Below are 21532 nucleotides of genomic sequence, written 5' to 3' on the forward strand. Positions count from 1 at the left end.
ATATCCCTTAAGAAGGTCCTCGAACGAAGAAAAATGAAGTACTGACCCATGGGTGTTTCCAGCAGTACCATGTGAAGTAGACAGCTGACTCGAATACTAAGGGCCACACTCAAGAGACATTGTGTGCTTTGTGTGTAAGCACTAGACTCACACGCAGCACAAGATGCTCACCTTCAGAAAAGGCGAGACTGATGGGAGAGGAAGGAGCAGATGTGCATCCCTCACCTCACACACTGAACTGAAGTTTCAGAATGAAGCTCGGTTAGTAAAACACTAAAGCAGAGTGTTTTACTAACACTTCAATTCTTTTCCATTTTTACTGGGTTGGAGTGAGGGGTAGATAGTAACCTTACCATCTACATTTTACAGTAAAGGAATCCAAGAAAATTAAACTTCTAGCACTAAAGCAATTCTCTGTGGGTCTAGTTTAAAAGAAAACAGGCAGTTACCAATGCTTTCCTAAACAGAAAAACTACTAAACCACAAAAAACACAATTCTCCCTGAAAACTTACATGCCATAAGCAAAAAACAGCATGAACAACCCCTCACATTTCGTACACCTGAACAACAAATTACATCTGAAACATGGTAACCTACTTCTCCTCCATCTTGACTAGAAGTCTCAACTTCTGTGTGTAAAAAAAATCTCAAACATATAATAGGTAAACACAGCCCACCTCCTCACACAACCACAGCAAAAATTACAACTAAAATACAGAATAACTATCACCCAGAATCATCAGAAAAATTGAGCTATATGGAAGTCCAACAAACAAGGAATTAAAGAAGCCGCATTCACCCAGACCGGAAGGAGGGAAATGGGGGGTTTCACTCCCATACATGGTGGAAGAGGGATATCTCAGGAGCAAGAGGTCCCAGCTCCAGGCCAGACTAACCAGCCCAGAGTGGTAAGTAAGGTAAGTGCCAGGAAGGTAAGTCCCCATAACTTCCAGCTGCACAAACCAGCGGCAGGGGGGTGGGGCGGTGAAAGAACCTGCAGGATTCTTAGCTGTCTCCTCTTTAAGAGGCCACAAGAGGTCTAGGACTTTTGCAAACTCACTCCTTCTGGAGTCTAGCTCTGCGGCAGCAGCTGGGAGGGCTCCAGTGACACATCAAGAGAATCTTAAGTACCTAGGGCAAGTGACAGGTACTGCTGCCTCTTGGTCAAAACTCCAAATGCCAGGCAGAGGCACTGTCCCCTTTCTGAGTTCTCTCCCACACAGAGCCACAGAGCTGCAACACTGTATCAGAGACTCCATCAACCTGGTTCACACAGGTAGCCCCATCCTGGCAACTCCCTAGGCCCCGCCCTATCCAATCTACCAGTGCACTTTTCTACAATAGGCAATGCTACTAAGACAGGGAGTTACAATAACTTGACCTAATATGTAGAAATAAACATGGAGAGGTTGCCAAAATCAGGAGACAAAGAAATATGGCCCAAAGAAAGAACAGAACTCTAGAAAAATAACTAAACAAAATGGAGATAAGCAATCTATCAAATGCAGAGTTCAAAACACTGGTTATTAGGATACTCAAGAAATTCTCTGGAACTTCAGCAGCATGAAAAAGATCCAGGCAGAAATGAAGGTTACACTAAGTGAAATATAGAAAAATTTAAAGAAAACCAACAGTGGAGTAGATGAAGCCAAGAATCCAATCAACAATTTGGAACAAAAAAAAAAGAAAAAATACTGAATCAAAACAGCAAGAAGAAAAAAGAATCCAAAAACACAAGGACAAGCTAAGAACTGGCCTGCAACCCAGGCATGTGCCCTGACTGGGAATTGAACCGTGATCCCTTAGTTTGCAGGTCCGCACTCAATCCACTGAGCTACACTAGCTAGGGCTGAAGGCAAGTATTTATGTTCACCATTGTTCAACAGGTAAGAGTCATACACAGATCAACTCCACAGAGCTAGTCAATCTACGCAGAAGCTTTCGTCCCTTCAACGTGGTGAGCACGTATCTTGAGCCTTTGTTAAAGCCTACTTACTGAAGAGCGAATACAACATTTGCAAAGGGAAATCAAACTACAGAACATTAAGTCTTCATAGGTACAACAGACTAGGCAAGAAAAATACTTTAAGAAAGTCAAAGATTACCTGAATGCATTCGTTCTATAATAATGGACTGGTGAGGTGGAGGTTGAAGGAAATGTGAAGCATGAGAAATTGCAATGGCTAGGCCAGAACCCAGTGGATTCTAGAAAAGAAAAAAAGGATAACTCTATATTGATATTACTTCCGAGTAACCATAACATCGAAATAACAAGTCTCATTTCCTAGTGTACATTCTGTAATATTTTATAAGAACAAAAATGTTGCCAAATCATAAGTTGGTAATTCTAAAGTTAGCAAATATTTCCAATTATTTTTAAATGTCTATGCAAACACCTATTTAAAATATAATGATTTACCATTCTGGACTTGTTGCAATTTTTGTTGTGTGCAGTGAGATTGACGGGTGGGGGATCAATAACTGCGCCCGGGAAAAGCTGTGCGAGTTCCGCATTAATCACAATGGAAACTGCTTCATTGGGGGGCGTGAGGGGTGGAGTCATAAAAAGTGGCGTTGTTTTCGGAGTGGGTGGAATAACATCAGACGGATGAATGAAGAATCCAGGGGCTACCACAGGGTTGGAAGGCACAGAGTTGTGAACAGGACCTAGAGCTGCCGTTGCTGAGGCTGCTGAGGCTGCCGCAGCCGCTGCAGCTGTTGTCTGATGTAACTTGGCTTCCAGCTTTGCTTTCTGTAAAAGAAGTAAAAGCAAAAAATATAGACTAACCCGCCTACCTGAATTGTGGGGGATACCACACAGGAATGTATTATGAAGACAAACATGAATAACTGGATCCCACTTAAATAAAAATGAAATTTTTAAAAAAGTGGACGTGAATGGGATTTTCTTTGCCATTTATACTTTGTTAAATATTTGATATAAAATTTCTGGAGTATTTGGGAAACTAGGACTTTCTCAAAGCAAAGATGGAAAGGAAGGAAGAAGAACAATTAAATGTAAATATAAAAACAAAGTTCTCCTAACAACAAAATATTAACAGGAAATGGACTCTCATATGCTGCCTAACCTGATACAATTTGACACCTGGAATTGCACAGGGTACATTTAGGCCATGATGAAATCTCCAAAACATGTCACACTAAATTTTAAATCACATTAATTTAACTGGTCTTTAAACTGTTGATTTAGGTTCTTCGACCAATATAAATAGTAAATGGTAACTACAATGATTGACCAAGAGTGTTTAAGCATAAGATGATTATGCTAAAATACTGCAAATAAAAAAAGTATCAAATATATTCCCTCAGACATGTATCAAATAAAATGCGCTTATATAATTTTTTTAAAACAAAAATATCACAAAGACTTTACCTCAATTTTTGTAGAAAATGCTTAGTTCAGATCAGTCAACCTACTTTCCTTTATGAAAATAACGGTCATTTTTACAGTACTTTTTCAGCTTTTGAAGTTTAGAGACAGCATGAACAAAGAGCCAAATAGTCTCCAACCTGTTGCTGAAGCTTCAAAAGCTGCTGCTGTTTCTCTTGCAGCACCTGTAGCTGTTGCTCGGCTGAAGCCATTGCATGAGAGAGAGACTGCAAAGCTACCTGGGCTGCTGAACTCAGGGCTGTCGAGGCTTCCCCAACTGTCCCAGATGATAGTCCACCTACTGCAGGAGTAACCCCGAAGGAACTCACTGGCACAAGACAAGGGGGGGGAGAAAAACCAGGATGAAGAAAATGTTCACCAAAGCACATTTAAAGTACTACACAATTCTGACACTAAACTATAGTTAATTTTTATTTTGAAAGACAGAAATATAAGAGTTATATATAAGGGAATCATAATAGTCTATTGAAAATGATAGTATTCAAGTTTAAGGGATCCAGGAATGGTCTAAATCAAAGAAAAATTAATATACATGTAAGTTTAAAAATATTCTCAGCAGAGTCTATATAACAAGAGACAAACAAGGACCCAGCAATTCCACTTCTGCACATTTACTGAAAGAAACCCAAAACACTAAATGGAAAAGACACATACGTCCATATGTTCATTGCAGCATTATGTACAATAGCGAAGATATGGAAGCAACCTAAGTGTCCATTAATAGATTAATGGATAAAGAAGTAATGCACATATAAAATGGAGTATGACCTAGCCATAACAAAGAACGGAATCTTGCCATCTGCAACAAGGACAGGCCTAGAGGGCATTAGGCTAAGTGAAATAAGCCAGACGCAAAAAAGACAAATGCCAGATAATTTCACTTACGTGTGGAATCTAAAACAAAAAAAACAGGCAGAACAGAAACAGACTCATACATACAAAGAACCTTGGATGGTTGCTACATGAAGGGGGCTTTGGGAAAATGGTCATTACAGGGTAGTTACGGGGATGTAAAGTGCAGCACAGGAATACAGCCAATAATACTGCAGTAACTGTGTACGGGGTCATATGAGTACCAGATTTAACAGGGTAATCACTTCTTAAGTTACATAAGGGTCTTAACCACTGGGCTGTACACCTGAAACTAATATAATATTATTTGTCAACTGTAACTGAAAAATAAAAAACTACTTTAAAATACTTTCAGTGTAGAAATTTCATTTAGTGCGGCTAAAATGAAAATGCAAAACAAGAATGATCTTATTCAATTTGGGCATAAGAAATAAACTGAAATTTGCTTTACTAAGATTTCTTATAAGAAACAACAGTTCCTCCTTCCTCCCCCCACCCCCCACTAAAAAAGCTCAAAAAAATCCACAATTATAAGAACATCATTTAAAAGGACTGATAAAATTTACTTCCTCATTTTACAGCACAACCTAGACATTTAGGAAAAGCCATTCCTACCACATGCTCCCCAGAACACTAACATGGAGGGTGGCACGTCCTACGCAGAGCCCAATACACAGGGCACACACAGCTGACCTATGAACATCACCATCATTTAAAGGTCTACAAACAATGTCTCTGGCTTTCCTTTTCAATTTTATTCAGATATATGTTATAAAGAACTCTTTTCACATAAAATATTTACCAACATTTGTGGAAAACATTTTTTACAAAGCTAGTATAAAAAGAATTTTACAACTTAATCAAACAGGTCAGCATAAAACAAGAAGTAGAAGCCACATCTAAGAACAGCATTAATACTTATTATAAAAGGCCTTTACGAAAGAGTTATATTGGGGAAAATACACAATAATAGCAATTATTTGGTGTGCATTAGAAGTTACTCTGTTTTAGTTTTAATTTAAATTTAAAATAATAAGCTTTCTGTGTATACACTGGCAGGCTGATTCTAAAATCTAAATGGAAATATAGAGAAAGGCACAGCACAGTATTTACAGCTATTAACACTACACTATACACTTGAAAACTGACAAGAAAGTAGACCTAAAACAGTCTCACCCCCCAAAACAAATAATAATTATGTGATGGGTTGCAGGTGTTAACTAACACAATGGTGATGATCATTTTACAACGTAGTGCAATGTAAATGTATCAAACCAATATTTTGTGCAAATTAATCTTACACAATACTGTATGCCAATTATGTCAATAAAACTGGGTGAAAATGTTAATTAAAAAAAAACCTAGAAGTCTTTAAAAAAGACTACCTTTCAGAAAAAAAATGCCAGTGGATTCCACTCCTGGATATATACCCTAGAGAACTAAAAGCATATTTCATACAAAAACTTAGAAAAAAACATTACAGCAGTATTTTGCTTAATAGTCAAAAAGAGAAAAAAAGCCAAATGTCCATTAACTACTGAGTAGGTAAACAAAATGCGGAATATCCATTTTTTATGTTGTATATCCATACAATATATTATTATTTTTCCATAAAAAGCAATGATATACTGATATGCTAAATGGATAAAACTTAAAAACATTATACTAAGTTAAAGAAGCCAGACAGAACAGGCCACATACTGATTGCACATTGACATGAAATGCCCCAGGTTGACAGAATGGAGATGACTACACACCACTGTGAAACTTCACTCAATATTTTAAATATATAAGAAAAAAGAACAAAGTAGGTGGGGTTAGACTACCAGATTTCAAGACCAACAGTAAGTTACAGTGATTAAGACAATGAGGTATTGCCATAAGGTTAGACTAACTAACCAATGAAACAAAAACAGATTTACACAGAGAGCAGACACAAGACTTTCAAGAGAGGCAACACTGCAGTAGAGTAAAAAAAGGGTAGGTTTTTTACCCCATAAATGACTACATAGCAAAAGACAGAACTAGTCAACTTGGATAATCTAGAAGACAATGCCCACAGTATAAGGAGAGATTCAAAAACTGAAAATTGTAACAGTTATAGTAATGAGGTATAACATACATGAAATTGTAGACATGAAAAGATAGAAAACAGAGCAGAAGCAATTTTTGATCAGCTAGTGGCTGAGCTCTTTCTATAGCTGATGCAAGGAAGGATACAAGAAGCCCTATGAGTCTCAATCAGGATAGAGACTGAATGAATATGAATGAATCTCATAAACAGCTTGAGTACTCAGTTACCTTAAAAGAGGAATAATAAGACTAACAGGTGACATCTAACAAAAACAGTGTAAGGTAATAGGTAAGAAAAGATGATCTTAAAGTCACTAGAAGAAGTAACAGCTAACATCCCTTGATCCAAATCAAAGGTAAATTTTATTGTGACATTCAGGTAAAGATGATACCATAGAATTGATTATGCGCATTTAAATATGATAAACATATTATGATATAGTTACTTAGATAATCATGATAAAGGCATCAGTTATTAAAGGGAAATCTGTATTGTTCAAGGTATTTATAACTGTGTTATGTATACAGAAGTCAAAGTGTCATAATATCTAGTATTTGTTTTGAAGTGCTTAAGCAAAGAAAAAAGATAAAAGAAATGTGGAAACATCAACAACATTGGAATCCCAATAATGACTTTGTGGTTTGTTCACCTATTTAAAAAATCTAAAAAATTTCCAAAAAAATTAAGTTACTTCATCAACAGACAAGTACAATAAAGAGATCTTACAGTTAAGTCTTCAGACATAAAATCCAGATTAAAGCTCAAAAACAAAAACAAGAAAATGGAATTATGAGCTAAATCCTAATAATTATCGAATATAATAAACTATAATAATAATAATAATAATAATAATAATAATGTATTATAGGAATTAAAATATACCTAAAATTAAAATATAAAACCACAATGCCATATAAATTAGAAAAAAAAAGTTGCAGGCTCGCTCCCTAGGCAGGGATAGGGAGGATGTTTCTCTTGCACACTGACGTTTCTCTCTCTTTCTGTCCCCCCTTCCACTCTTTCTCTATCTCTCCCTTCTTCTCTCTAAAAATCAATAAACATAACCTCAAGTGAGAAGAAAATAAGTAATGTTCAAGTACAATATTTGCACTGTATGGTAAAAACAACCACCAGACTTCTAGATGTCGATGGTATGTCTATACAACAATCTCCAGGACAACTGTTAAAAATAGTATAAACCAATTGAGCGCGGGCCTGCGAACCACACAATTGTGGTTCGATTCCCAGTCAGGGCACATGCCTGGGTTGCAGGCCAGTTCCCAGCAGGGGACTCACGAGAGGCAACCATACGTTGATATTTCTCTCCTCTCCTTCCCTTCCCCTCTAAAGATAAATAAATAAAATCTTTAAAAAAAATAGTATAAACCAGAACAGACCAATAAAAATGTAATCACCAAAATAAGGAGAGAAAAAGATACATCTAGCAAGATGAGAAATACAATATATCAAAACATAGATTTAAATGTAAATGTATCAGTAATTACATTAAATGTAAATTAAATATCCCCATTGAAAGACAAAGTATTGGAATGGATTTAAAAAGGCAACTATATGTTGCTTTTGAAAATATGTCCAAAATATAAAAAGACAATGAAAAGTTAAAAGTAGAAAGAAAAAAAAATACATACTATACAAATAATGCAAAATAAAGATAATGCTAACTACACAAATATCCAGGTACTTTTAGGAAAAAGAGCAATATGAGAGAAAGAGGCAATTTATAACAATGAAGGATCCAATTCACACGATAGAACCATACTAAATTGTATCATAGTTTCAAACCATATAAAATAAAAGTGATGAAACAAAAATAGATACATTTTAACACCAATCTTATGAGCCAAAAAAATAAACCAAAAAACAAAAGCTAAAGTAACGAACACACAATTAGCAAACTTGTCCAAATGAATATGTAGAACATACTTTACAAGAAGTGCTAAATAAACATTATTGTCAAGCATTCATGGAATATTTATAAAAGATGACCTTCTACAGTACCTAATATATTTTGCAAGATGGATAACAATAGTATTTCTTTTGACCCCACAGCAATTTAAATAGGAATCAATAACAAAATAACTAGAAATCCTTACATATTTGGAAAATGTGACAACCCCATGAAGCAACAAATCAACTGTTATGTTCATATCCAAGAGAATGTTATTCCTGTTAGTAGGAACAGTACCACAATGGAACAACCCAAATGTTGATCAATAGCAAACAAAGCAATAGTGGATACAGAAATTTTATTTTATTCATACAACAGAATCTTAAACAGCAATGTAAAAGGACCAACTATCTACATATATGCAATGCTACTGGTGAATTTTACAACCATAATGTTGAACAGAAGACAGACCAAAAATATATAAATTCAATTTTATGTTTTATAGACCCTACTAAACTGGTGCTGAGGAATGCATAATTAACTGGTTGTACAAAGAAACAAACAAAAACCAAGTAATTACTGGAAAAGTTAGGACAATGTTTACCTTTTGGAGAGAGTGAAAGAGAAAAAAGTGGAAGGAGGCATAAAGATACCCTTTACAGTCTTGGAAATGTTACTGTTTCACATGGTGGTCAGATGAACACTATGTGTTGTAATAAACTGCCGGACTAGGAAAACTGTTTTCTGCACTTTTCTGTATGTTCATTGTATTTCACAATCAACATATTTCTCAAAAAAATGTAAACAGGAAGCTGAGAGATTATGGTCATCTTCTGTACTTCCGTGGTACCCAAACACTGATCAACACTATACAAAAATCAATAGAGGGTGCATAAATTGTTTTTTACTCAGAACACAGACCCTTGCTATTTAGCAAGGAGAAACGAGCAACTATCTACATATACGCAATAGTATGGATGAATTTAATAATCATTTAACGTTGAACAGAAAAGCATGACGTGGCCCTAACGTTTAATAAAAATCCCTCTGCCTGTGGTGGTCTCCACCTGAATGGAACACAGAGGTGACTACCTGGACAGGCACAGACTACCTGTAGAAAGACAAAAACCGGTTCCATAGTTTCCTTTGCCGAGGAGAAATGGTGGGCAATGTGAAGGAACACTTTTCTTTTTCAACCCTAATCTTTTACGTTTTAATTTTTAAAATGTCTGAAAGCCATTACTTATTCAAACACATAATTTTTTTAAAACAAAAATCTTAGATATTTAATTTTATAGTAGTTCCAAGAAAGAGTCTAATTTATAACTAAAGAATCTCTGAAAGTTCAATTTCTCGTCAAGGCATGTCTACTCCAGTATAAACATGTAAATTTCCAAAATAACTGTAAGTCAAGAAAAAAAATGAAGTTTAACCCTTCTGGCATCTCCATGTAAAAAGAACACTACATTTTAATTTAAATTGAAACAGTCATCCTAACTACATAAGCCACGAATGTTACTAAGTGGTTGTTTCCACCCTTGAAACACACGTTGATTCTGAATAAAAAGGCACTCAAATAAAAAACTATTAAGTTCTGTTTAAAATTCTGAAGCTAAGGACAAGTTTACCTTTTTCATGATTTCTCATGCAAACTGTTTTTTACCTCTGTTAAAGTGTTGGGAGAAAATAAAAGACAAACATACAAAATGAACTTCCCATTAATTATTCACTTAAAACATCAACAATACGACTTGTTCAACACACTTTAATATTGGTTCATAAATTTGAAGTTGCTTTAAACCAGCTGAAAAAAGGGTATACCCTCTTTACTCATCTCATCCTTCTCAAAGAAACTTTACCAAATACACTCTGAACTCCAACTGAAAGAAAGAGACCAGCACAGCACACACCAGACTGGCCACCAACTGTGTTACTGAAGTTGGGTCTAGGAAACAGACTATTGGACTCTTCTTCCTCTTCTCTCTACTTTCATTTTGTTTAATATTTTCCCAATTAAAAGGCTTCTAAAAATGCCTACACATAAAAACAAAAAGATTTAAAATAGTGTACTAGAGGGTAAGAAAAGATCCTATGAATAGACTTACAGAAGAATATAAAACTACTTAGGATTTGTCCCCTAAATGCCCGTCCTATCAATAAGTCTGTACTTAATATGACAGTAAAGGAACTTACATATAGCATACTATACACAGGTATGTGAATACTTACATAATAAAAAGACTTGTACAATAAAAGAGTGTATATAATGAAAGGAGGTATATACCAGTAAACGTACTTGCATCATCCCTTTCTATTCTGGTCCCATCACTCGTGGACACACAAGTGAAGTGCAGGGGTTCAACTTCGAGAAGTCCAGTGAGAGACGTGAAACTACCCTCGGCAGCTGTGCAACTACTGACCTTTCCATTGCCTAACAAAGAAAAGAGACAAGTTTTATAAGATTTGAAGCGGCAGCAGTCATATTAAGAATTACAGTGCTCCTACAATTTTAAGTAGAGAAGATGTATAAACAAACACAATCATTACCCAGTGCTTCGACAAGGGGCATGGTGTTCAGAAAACTCACAAACAGGAGATACTGGTTTCCCTGCTACAAAAATAGACTTGCATAAAAGCAACTCAGGGACCATTCACATTAACAAGAAACAGTGACAAGTGATTTAGATTTTAAATGAGGAAAAAATAATAAACCATCTGCTTATAATAGCTATTGCCCAATCTCGTAAGTATACATCAAGTCAGAATATATTCTACAACATCAATTGTATACATGTGACACTAAATAAAAACTAAAGAAATACTCCAAAGTATAAAGAAGATTTATCTGTAAATGTCTTTGTATTTTGTATACTTTATCGAATTTGTATAGAATGAGCATACTACTTTATAATCATACAAATAGTCTGTTAGCATGTATTAACAGTAAAAAATAAAATCACATGGTCACAACTATGTGAACAGTAAGAGCTCAGCAATAAAACCACAGCAAGACTGGATAGGCAAACACAAAAGAATTAAGAGTGTATTTGGTACGGGGGGAAGGGTTATTTCTAGTATTTGCCAATTTTCCGGAGTTGGCACTACTTTAAACAGAATTAACAGACAAAGTAAAACAGAAGCTCAAGATGAAAAGAATAAGGAGCTGGAAAAACTGTTATCAACAACTGAAGGACTAAATGAAAAGTATGGTTCATCTGCCATAACCTTGTCTTCCAATCTCTCATTGACACCTCGCATAGGGCCTGACACAAGTTAAATTATTTAATGACCACTTACTATAAAATGTGTGACATGCAAGAAAAAAAGGACAGGTCCCAGTTCTCATGAAAAATTCTATGCTAGAGGTTAGTGGGCATTAAACAACTAGTTACACTACTGACTTTTTTTTAAGTGTTCTTTTTTACTTAAGAGAAGTTCAAAGGAGGATTCAAAAGAAATCCGTCTAGGTCCAGGGATAATAAAATGCCCCCGTGATGGGGTGATGAGATTAGTGGGGGGGATTTTTCCTTATGTTTCCACTGAGGCCGGGGAAACCTGGTGGAAGAAGTCTCACCACCAGGAAGGAACACGGCACTGCAGGAACAATGTGGCTGGAGGAATATTTTTCAATACTAACATTATATTCTTCATTATCTTTAAAGATAATTAAGAATTTTGCCCTGGCTGGTATGGCTCGGTGGATTCAATGCTAGCCTGTGAACCAAAAGGTCACCAGTTCAATTCCCAGTCAGGGCACACACCTGGGATGCAAGCCAGGTCCCCAAGAGGGGGTGCTTGAGAAGCTGCCACACACTGATATTTCTCTCCCTTTCCTTCCCTTCCCCTCTCTCTAAAAATAAAATAAATTCTTTTTAAAAAGTAATATAAAAATTCTAAATAGCTTTCATGTTGCTTGTATATATTATATTGATACTTATAGCAGAAAATTTTAAATACTAATTCATTTAACAGTAATGAACTCAATAGATATAAAAATAGCATGCTTTGATGAAAAATAACTGTCTTCTAAAACAAAAATTACTTAATAGGAAGAGTGACGATGTTTTACATTTTACAAATCTCTGTCAAATCTGGCTTATTAGGGGGTAGCTGGATTTCCCTGTCTGCATTCAATGTGTTGCAATATGTTGTTTGGTAGAAATAAATGAAGAAAATCCAACCTAACACAATACATAGTTGAAAAAGGAAGAAGATTTTAATAAATAGCCTTATGTAGTCAAAAACTTGAGTAGTAGGTTTTTTTAAAAAGATTAGTTGCCAAGTGATACTTATATATGATCAGTGAACTTCCAAAACTCTACTGCACTAAGATTAATTGGCCTATCTTGTACTTTAAAACAATCCTTTACCCATTATTTGGGAAATACTGGTTCACCACTATATACAGATCTTCCAGATGTTAACACATTTGATTATATAATACCAAAAAATGACACTCACTGATCATCATAACCCATCAGAAAAAAAGGCTTTATATGTTGGGAAAGTTCATTGTGGAGAATACACATTTTCCAAAATTCTAATGTTGCTTAAAAGCTCTTGTTTTTTAAAATCCTCACCTGAGGACATGTTCACTGATGTTTTAGACAGGAAGGGGGAGAGGGAGAGGGGCTGAGGGGGAAAGGAAAGGGAAGTGGGGGAGAGAGAGAGAAACATCGATATGAGAAACATCAATCGGCTGCCTCCCATATGCACCCCAACCAGGGGTCAAACCTGCAACTTCTGGGGTACAGATGAAACTCTTAACCAAATAAGCCACCAGGCCAGGACTAAAGGCTCTACATTTCACATTGGCCACAATTATTAACATTTGGATGGACACTGATGGGCTTTTTCTATAATCTGTGGGAAAACACCTGCCAACCAATCAAGTCTGAATAAACATATTTTACAAATTAAAATGGTGTTCCATGATATAAAAATCAGCTCAGCTTGTAACTCAGACAACTGCATCAGTGTGTTTCTTGCAACAGCCAAGGTTCTTCAGCATGCAGAAGTGTTTCATGCACACTTCCTACCTCGGCATGAAATATTTAAAAGACGAGGACTCATGGGTTCAAAATTAAATAAAATGAGCAGTTTTTACTGCTTCATCAAAGACATTTATAAGTAAAAGTGAAACCGGCATAATTTTTTTAACTTCTTCATTGACTTTATTGAGGTGGCATTGGTTAATAAAATTACATAGGTTTGGGGTATACAATTCTATAACACAGCACCTGTACATTGCATTGTGTGTTCACCACCCTAAGTCAAGTCTCTTTCCACCAACATTTATCCCCAGTATACCTCTATCTCTTCTCACTCCTTTCCCTCTGGTCATCACCACACTGGTAACTGTGTCTAGAAACTGGCATATGTTTTATAGCAAGTACCTAGTGAAGAACATGATGCTTTTGCATAATTAGCAAAAATGTCAATGGAGTGAAAAAAGCAGTAACATCGTTCTACCATGAAAACGGTTGACCCTTAGGCTCCACGAAAGAATACCAAGAACCCTGAGAAGGTTAATGGATCACAGTGGCAAGGGGGAGAGCACCAGATCACATTAAGACTTTGCACTACAGAGTAATGGGAAGACAGGAAAAGTATTTTAAGTAGAGAGGTAAAGTGACCAGTTATGCATCAAAAATACTCATATTCATTGAAATATGGAAAATGTACTGAAGTAAGGCAAGAACAGATACAGAAAGACCAATCAGAAAACTACTGCTGTACCCTGGGTTCAAGATAACAGCTATGGCTTGATCTGCCTTCACATGATCGTGGGAGGTAGGAGAGTAGGCAGATGTGAATTACGCCGTGAAGGAAAAACAGAGAGGACCTGGTGACAGCCTCAATGGGGAGGATGAGAAAGACAGAGGTCATCAAGGAGGCCGTTCAGATCTGTTTTGTGCCACTGGTGCCATTAGCTGAGAAAAGGAACACTGCAGAACTAATGGTGAGAAATGATGAGACATTCATAAGGAGACACATTATGATATCTAAGTCTCTTCTCCTGGATCTTCTTACTGAGTGTGGCGACTCTTGCAGAGTTAACTCCCTGGCTAGGCCTGAGTTTTATGGTCTTGCCTTAAACTCTCTCCATGATGGATTTCTCATTCTCTCCAAAGGTAAACAAAAGGCATCTATATCTCTAGTTCTGACCTATCCTCTGAGTTCCAATCATAAATTAATGTGCCACTTGCATAGAAGAAGATTGGCAAGAAGTAATCAGAGCCCAAAGCATCAAAAAGAGGCATATACCCAAGGCAGTATAACTCATTTAAAAAAGCAAGTAACAGGCCAGTAAGTGTAATGGGATCTCTTTCATTAAAACTGTTCAAATGTGTATTGCAAACAAATTGGAATGGCTAAACATCCTGATGACAATAGTAACCTAAAAGGGTGCAGAGGTTGGAGTTGAGAAATCATATACTTGATTTATATTACTATATTTTATTTTTCTTGCACTTTTTTCACAATTCTTAATTCACATTAAAATGATCAGAACTGAGACTAATTCCAAAAATTTACTTATATTTAAGACGGTAATTACCTTAATATGGTTAAAAATAAATTTTCTACCAGTTTGGTTTACTAGCAACACTTGCAGTAAGTTCAGCAAAAAAAAAAGAGGAAATAAACAATAAAATGGTCATTGTTCTAACAGAATGAGATAAACACCAAATTCTATCCCCTGAAAAGAGTATACAAAGAGCTATACATTTAAACCTAAAAGCATATTCTTCAGAAATTTACACAAGAACACATGTAACGCTTTATAGAACACATAAAACGCTGTATACAGTTTCCTGCAGGAGACTATAATAGTAGATGCAGAAAAGTATTTTTCTTTCTGCATCTTTGCTTATTATACAAGTACATATTAATTTTATTTTTTGAAATATGTGCTTTGATTTTTTGAATAGCAAAAGCACACCAAATGAAAGTTAAAAGATTACAACAAATAATCAAATTATAAATAGTCTCTTATAAGGAGTAAAGTCTCAAGGACATGCAATGAAACAAAAACAAACCTACAACTCTTTCAAAAACAACCTTAATATTTGAGAAGGGAGGGAGATTAAGAAATAAAGGTGGGGGGGCAGGGCTGGGAATACAAGAAAGAAAACTGTACTTGAACAAGAGTTAAATAAAAATAAAAAAATAAAGAAATAAAGGCAAATAGTTTAATGATTCACACATGTTAGGTTCTAAATTTTAGTTTTTAAAGATAAAATGTAGTAACTACAATCTATTAAGTCAAGGGCAGCTTAAACCCAAAATATGAAGTACAGAAATGTCTTTAATAAAAGAAGTGACTACCTGAAAGGACATCCGACAAGTCGATTTCATCTGACTGAACACCAACACTGCTGTTGTACACGTTTTTACAGGAAGAGCCGCTCATCTCTAGGTCAAAGAGGACTGGATCGAACGGTGAGCTATACAATCCGTATCTGAAAGACAAAATAATGTCCTAACAATTTTCCTGTCAGCCACCTAATTAACAAATTATCTATTTACTTACTTTTAAGAGGAGATGCTAACCAGATTTAACCCATTAAACTCAGTGAATCTCAACTGCATTCCCTACAAACCTATACTCAAAAGACATGGTCCAGAGCCTCAAGGAATGTTGATTCCAAAAAGCTGGTAGCTAATGAGCCCAGACTGAATCTTCATCTGCAGACGAAGCACGTTAGAGATGTGAGGCAGCCCTGCCTCACCTCAATCACTGTATTACCAAGAAAAAAGTACAAACACTTTGAGTAAATTCTTACCAAAATCAAGACCTCCAATTTTTAAAGATTACAAAACCACTGTGTTAAATAAAATAATGTTCTACTTCAAATACTGAAGATAAGGCAAGAACTCTACTTCTTATTTCATTATGTTTAAGTTTTAAGTTTTTTGAAAACCAACCAACAGATAAGGAATACTGGTTAATGGGCTGTGACTTACAGAAATCCACCTACAGAGTTTAACAACAGAGAAACAAATTACTTTAAACAATACTTCCATTAGCAAGATATAGAGCTTTCAAGTCTTTTAATACAATTAGCCCCATGAATAACGATCTTCAGTTCTTAGGGAATTATTTTAGGAAAAAAAGGGGAAAAGAAAACCTTAGGCTAATATCATTTGGAAAAAGCTTAAGCATAAATTAAATATATTTTTGTAAGAAAAGTAGTTCTTAAGCAAATATTACAACACCACTGTGCAAAGGAGGCATCGTGTCCAAAGAGGCCATTAGTCGTTACATGTACTAAAATACCTTGTCTGAAGCAGGGCCTCCATTGGCGTCAGCCGGTCCTGTAACTGCCTGGACACGGCAGTGAGCAAAGATGCACAGGCCGTGCTGCACCCAGCCAAGTCTTCGTCTTTAACGTAGTTCAGCAAGACAAAATACCAGTAGACAGAGCCTGAAACGGCAACACAAATCAGTGTTTGCTGTCCTCATTTTTTATGAAGATAACTTTAGATTACATATTTATCAGTGGGGCCCCTGTTCCTAAAAAGACTTACTTACAACTTGCAATTACAAAGAAGGACCAACTTGCTTAGACGACTCTAAAACAACACGACACTAACAAAGAGTTTCAAATATGTGTCCTGAGAAGTGTAGCAGGCTAACTAGTCCTTCATGTTTTCAATAACATGAGATGACCTTAAAGGACATTACAGAATGGTCAGAATGTGAGAAAGACGGCAGGGCCTTCAAGCCATCCATTCTGAAACAGTTTCTCTGCACTAAAAGTTTCAAAAGCAATGGATGGCAATGGCAGAACTATAAATAAGACACCATAGCAAGTGAATGGAATATATTTCATAATGCCAGTTAAATGCAGAGCAACAAGACTTAACAGATGATTGTGATGATATATTTTAAGACTTTTATAAAATTTGAGATAAAAGAAGACACCGAAGTTTAAGCATCTTACTCTAAGACTATTGTTAACAAACCATTTTAAACACAGAAGACTATTAAAGTGATGAACCAAGTCCAAAACATCCTATTCTGTATAACATAGAGTTAAGAGTTTTATCCACTATCTGTTCGAGGTAAATATAAATCAAACTCTTTATCTAAATTAAGGTACTGATAAAATGCCCATTTACTAATAACTTTGAGAAAGCTTTTTTCTAGTATACCAAAATGATTAAACCCTTGTGAAATGTATTTATCCCAGGTTGAATGGGTTGATTCTATATAAAATAAGACAGTGAGAAACATCCACAAAAAAGATAGCATTAGGTTTAAAAGGGCAACCAGTATCCCTTCACAGTACCAAGGTAAAACAGCAAAAGACATTTTTAGAATCTTCATCACTACACACACACACAGTACTTTAGAAGATTGCTTTCTCAATTCCTGCTTGATAACTATATTCACTCTTGAATGATATTTCCACACTCTTCAGGTGCTGGAAAAACCACTGGCCCCTTTGAGAGAATTCCATTGGCCACAGTCCCTACCAATCACACACACTCATATATGGACCATTTTACTTCTTTGTGTCGTCTCTCTGCTCAGTGATGGCATTTCAGTTTGTGATACCTGATCTATAGTCATTAAACAACCAAACAACACAATAATTTTAATGAAATACAGAAAATGTATAAATTAAGATGAGTTGGTAATCATACTTAACTCTCCCACTTTTTCCTAACAATATAATTGAACAGAGTACCTCCCTACCCAATCACAATGCAATCCCTTAAAAAAGGTAAGCTGCAGAGAAAAGGGGGACTAACAGAGAAAAAAGTTACTAAATAATCCTAAATACAATGAAACATTTCTATGACCACAGTTATTAGTGATTACACTAATTTCACATACCACCAGTTGCAGCTGCAGGTAAAAACGACATATTGTCAAGTAAAGCCTTCAAGAGCACAGATCCAAATCCTGGCTGGCATGGGTCACATCTGCCATTACTGAAAAAATTTTTAAAGAAAATTTAAATACATTGATAACAAGGTCCAAATTCAACCAACACATGATGCAGTCCTTTTCAAAATCTTCAAAATGTGATCTCAAATCTTCAAACTGATCTCAAGAAAATTTTGCCTTAAAGCCCTATAGACATGCAGAAAGATACTGGGAACTAATTATACCAAGGGTCTTTACAAATGTTTTCTTATGTATTAAACCATTCTCTTTCCCAAAAGGGGCAGATAAGCAGATATAGTTAATACTGACTGTTAGCTTTTAAAAACTTCATAGACAGTTTGAGTCTCAAGGTGCAGAGAAAATGACTTGGCCAATATTACAAATAAGCCTGATAAGACAAGACTGTCATATAACACGGAACAAGTCCTCAGGTGAAGGATCTGAAGACAACCAGAAAGAAAAGGAGTGACAGGGAAAAAGAGTTCCCCTTCCCACATTTCCTCAACTGCTTTTAATAAACAGAGAAGCCTATTTAGTAATAAATTTATTTAACATGACAGTTACCCCTAGATTCTTACTTACAATCTCAATAGCCTTCATCAACTTTTGCAAATTCGCTTAACTTACACATGCATTCAACAAGATCATATTACACTGGAGATAAGGCACCACCTGCCAAGCTGCAGGGGCACCTACACAGTATACTTTCAAATTGAAAAAACACCAACCTAATGCACAAGGCTAGAAATCGGGCACACTTATGGGCTATGCTTCGTCCTGCCTCAAAGAAGCAAACACGTACAATATCAGAAAGACATTTTCGCGTTTTTGAAAGCAGGCTCTCATTCCCTTCCTTCGAGCTGCAAAACAATAGCAAACATTTGAACTTGCAGTTGTAACATCCAAAGGGCAATCATTGGTGATAAGTAAAATCTTAAGCATTAACCTTCCAGGTCCATTGGAATGTACTCCTGCTAGCCAACAAAGAGTATCCAATACAAGGCTCTGGGCATGTTCTGTGATCTGGCCATCATCTGCTTTCCTACAAAGGGTGTTAAGAAGCTTCTCGTGAAATTCTGAAAACTGTAACATGGCACATCGCTGCACTCTACAAAAAAGAAAATATAAATACATTAACAACCAAAATAAAACCGACTTCATGAGTACTACAATTTTTTAGACTTTTGAAAATTAAACATTATAATGAAATATCAGTCTCTGAATTTAATGCTATGGCATTAAAAGATTTAAATAATATATAAGCAATATTTGCCTTGTAGAAAGTTTCAAAAAAAAACAAAGTTTAAAATAATGTATTATATTCTGACCAAGAGAAAGTAAAACTTCAAATTACTGTATTTCTTTCCTCATGCTACAAATACTGTATTCCTGGCATATTTACCTAGCAGTGCACATGCACCAGGGTTAAACCAATAAAGTAAAAAGACAATTCATTTCTCAATGAGATGACCAGTTCTCAATAAGAGAAATAGAAATTTTTAAAACTTTTTATAGTAAAAGTTAAGATTTAAAACTATTGTGTGTTGAGTGTGTTTACTGCAATTCTTCCTTTCTACGTACTTTTATTACTGTAAGAATAATAGGAAAAGGAAATGAGGTTACCTTTCCTTAGAAATTGAAGTTTTCTTAAATCTTCGAATTGTGACTGAGACCTCTTGAAGTAAGTCACAGCCCCGGAGGTTTTCAGATTTACGGGCGCCACTTGCATTTTCATTCTTAACATTAGATGATTTTTCCTAAATATACAAAAATAAATAATTGAATAAACAAATGATACTGAAAAGTGTTTACTATTAATTTTCAAATAAAGGATGATAATTAAATTATTAATATTAACACATACATCCTAGGACTTCTGGCCAAGATGGAGACATAGACAGATACACTGTGCCTCCTTCCACAACCAAACTAAGGACAACAAAAATTTAGAAACAAAATAACAACCAGCAATGAAGAAAATTAAACTGTATGGAAGTTGGACAGCCACGGAACTGAAATAGACACATTCATCCTGACCAGTAGGTGGGACAGAGTCTGGCCGCCAAACGGAGAAAGGTTGTGGCACTGGAAGTGGTGACCCCGGGCACGCAAGGCACACCGAGCAGACCACGGGCATGCAGGCGGCAGCTGGCAGACCCTGGTGATGGGGTGCCAATGGGTAGACCCAGAGAGGTGGCGATTGAGAAGGGGGCACCCCATGCAAGGTGGGTGGCTGACCAGGCAGCAGTCCCACAATGGCATGCAGATAACTGGGGAGCAAGAGAGACCACACAACCCAGGGTCCTAGCCCTGGGAAATAAAGCCTCAAAACACTGATTGAAAATACCTGTGGGGGCTGAGGTACAGGGAGAGACTCCAGCTTCACAGGAGAGTTCACTGGGAGACCCACAGAGTCCTAGGACACACACAAGCCCACCCACCCAGAAACCAGCACCAGAAGGGCCCAATTTGCTTGTGGGAAGCGGCAGAGGGCACCAAAATCCAAGAAAGCTGAACAAGCGCCACTGCTCCCTCTTGGATCCCGCCCCCACATACAGCATCACAACCCAGTGACGTGGGTTGCCGCACCCTGGTGAACACCTAAGGCTTCACCCCTCATACGTAACAGGTGAGACAAGACAAAAAGAATGGCTGAAGAAAAAAGAACACGTCAAAGCTCCAGAAATAGTACAATTAAGCAACCAAGAGACAGCCAACCTACCAGATGCATAGTTCAAAGCACTGGTGATGAGCATGCTCACAGAATTGGTTGAATTTGGTAGCAAATTAGATGAGCAAATGAAAGCTACACTAAGTGAAATGAAGAGAAATGCACAGGGAACCAATAGTGATGGAAACAAAATTGGGACTCAAATCAAGGGAGTGGACCACAAGGAAGAAAGAAACAACCAAATAGAAAAGAATGAAGAAACAATAATTCAAAAAAATGAGGAGAGGCTTAGAACCACCAGGACATCTTGAAACATTCCAACATCCGAATTACAGGGGTACCAGAAGGAGAAGAGGAATAGCAACAAGTGGAAAACTTATTTGTACAAATAATAAAGGAGAACTTCACCAATCTGGCAAAGGAAATAGACTTCCAGGAAGTCCAGGAAACTCAGAGAATCCCAAAGAAGGTGGACCCAAGGAGGAACACACCAAGGCACATTACCCAAGATTAAAATGAAGGAGAGAATTCTAGAAGCAGCAAGAGACAAGGGAACAGTCACCTACAAAGGACTTCCAATCAGACTGTCAGCTCATTTCTCAAAAGACACCTTGCAGGCAAGAAGGGGCTGGAAAGAAGTATTCCAAGTCATGAAATCCAAAGACCTACAACCAAGATTGCTCTATCCAGCAAAGCTATCACTTAGAACAGA

General features: G+C 36.4%; 1 protein-coding gene across 11 annotated transcripts in view; it reads right to left on the bottom strand.

Annotated features, from left to right (window-relative positions):
- The window catches only part of BIRC6 (baculoviral IAP repeat containing 6), a 201689-nt gene that overhangs the window by 108128 nt on the left and 72029 nt on the right, over positions 1-21532 (bottom strand). For 7 of the 11 annotated variants that reach the window (XR_005069536.1, XM_037066618.1, XM_037066614.1 and 4 more), the window contains exons 17-26: positions 19773-19906; positions 19096-19257; positions 18878-19009; positions 18096-18193; positions 16530-16677; positions 15578-15711; positions 10533-10679; positions 3533-3720; positions 2421-2753; positions 2107-2206 (exon numbers count right to left, since the gene is read on the bottom strand). Coding sequence is in view for 10 of the 11 variants with exons in the window: in XM_037066618.1 (XP_036922513.1) it covers positions 2107-2206; positions 2421-2753; positions 3533-3720; positions 10533-10679; positions 15578-15711; positions 16530-16677; positions 18096-18193; positions 18878-19009; positions 19096-19257; positions 19773-19906 (1576 nt within the window). In the remaining variant the exon portion in view is untranslated. The remainder of the gene's footprint in view (positions 1-2106; positions 2207-2420; positions 2754-3532; positions 3721-10532; positions 10680-15577; positions 15712-16529; positions 16678-18095; positions 18194-18877; positions 19010-19095; positions 19258-19772; positions 19907-21532) is intronic. The other 4 variants (XM_037066615.1, XM_037066611.1, XM_037066620.1 and 1 more) reach the window with 2 other exon arrangements.

The sequence above is a fragment of the Sturnira hondurensis genome, unplaced genomic scaffold, assembly GCF_014824575.4.
Source record: "Sturnira hondurensis isolate 20B ecotype Veracruz unplaced genomic scaffold, ASM1482457v3 Scaffold0016663, whole genome shotgun sequence".
Classification (NCBI taxonomy): domain Eukaryota; kingdom Metazoa; phylum Chordata; class Mammalia; order Chiroptera; family Phyllostomidae; genus Sturnira; species Sturnira hondurensis.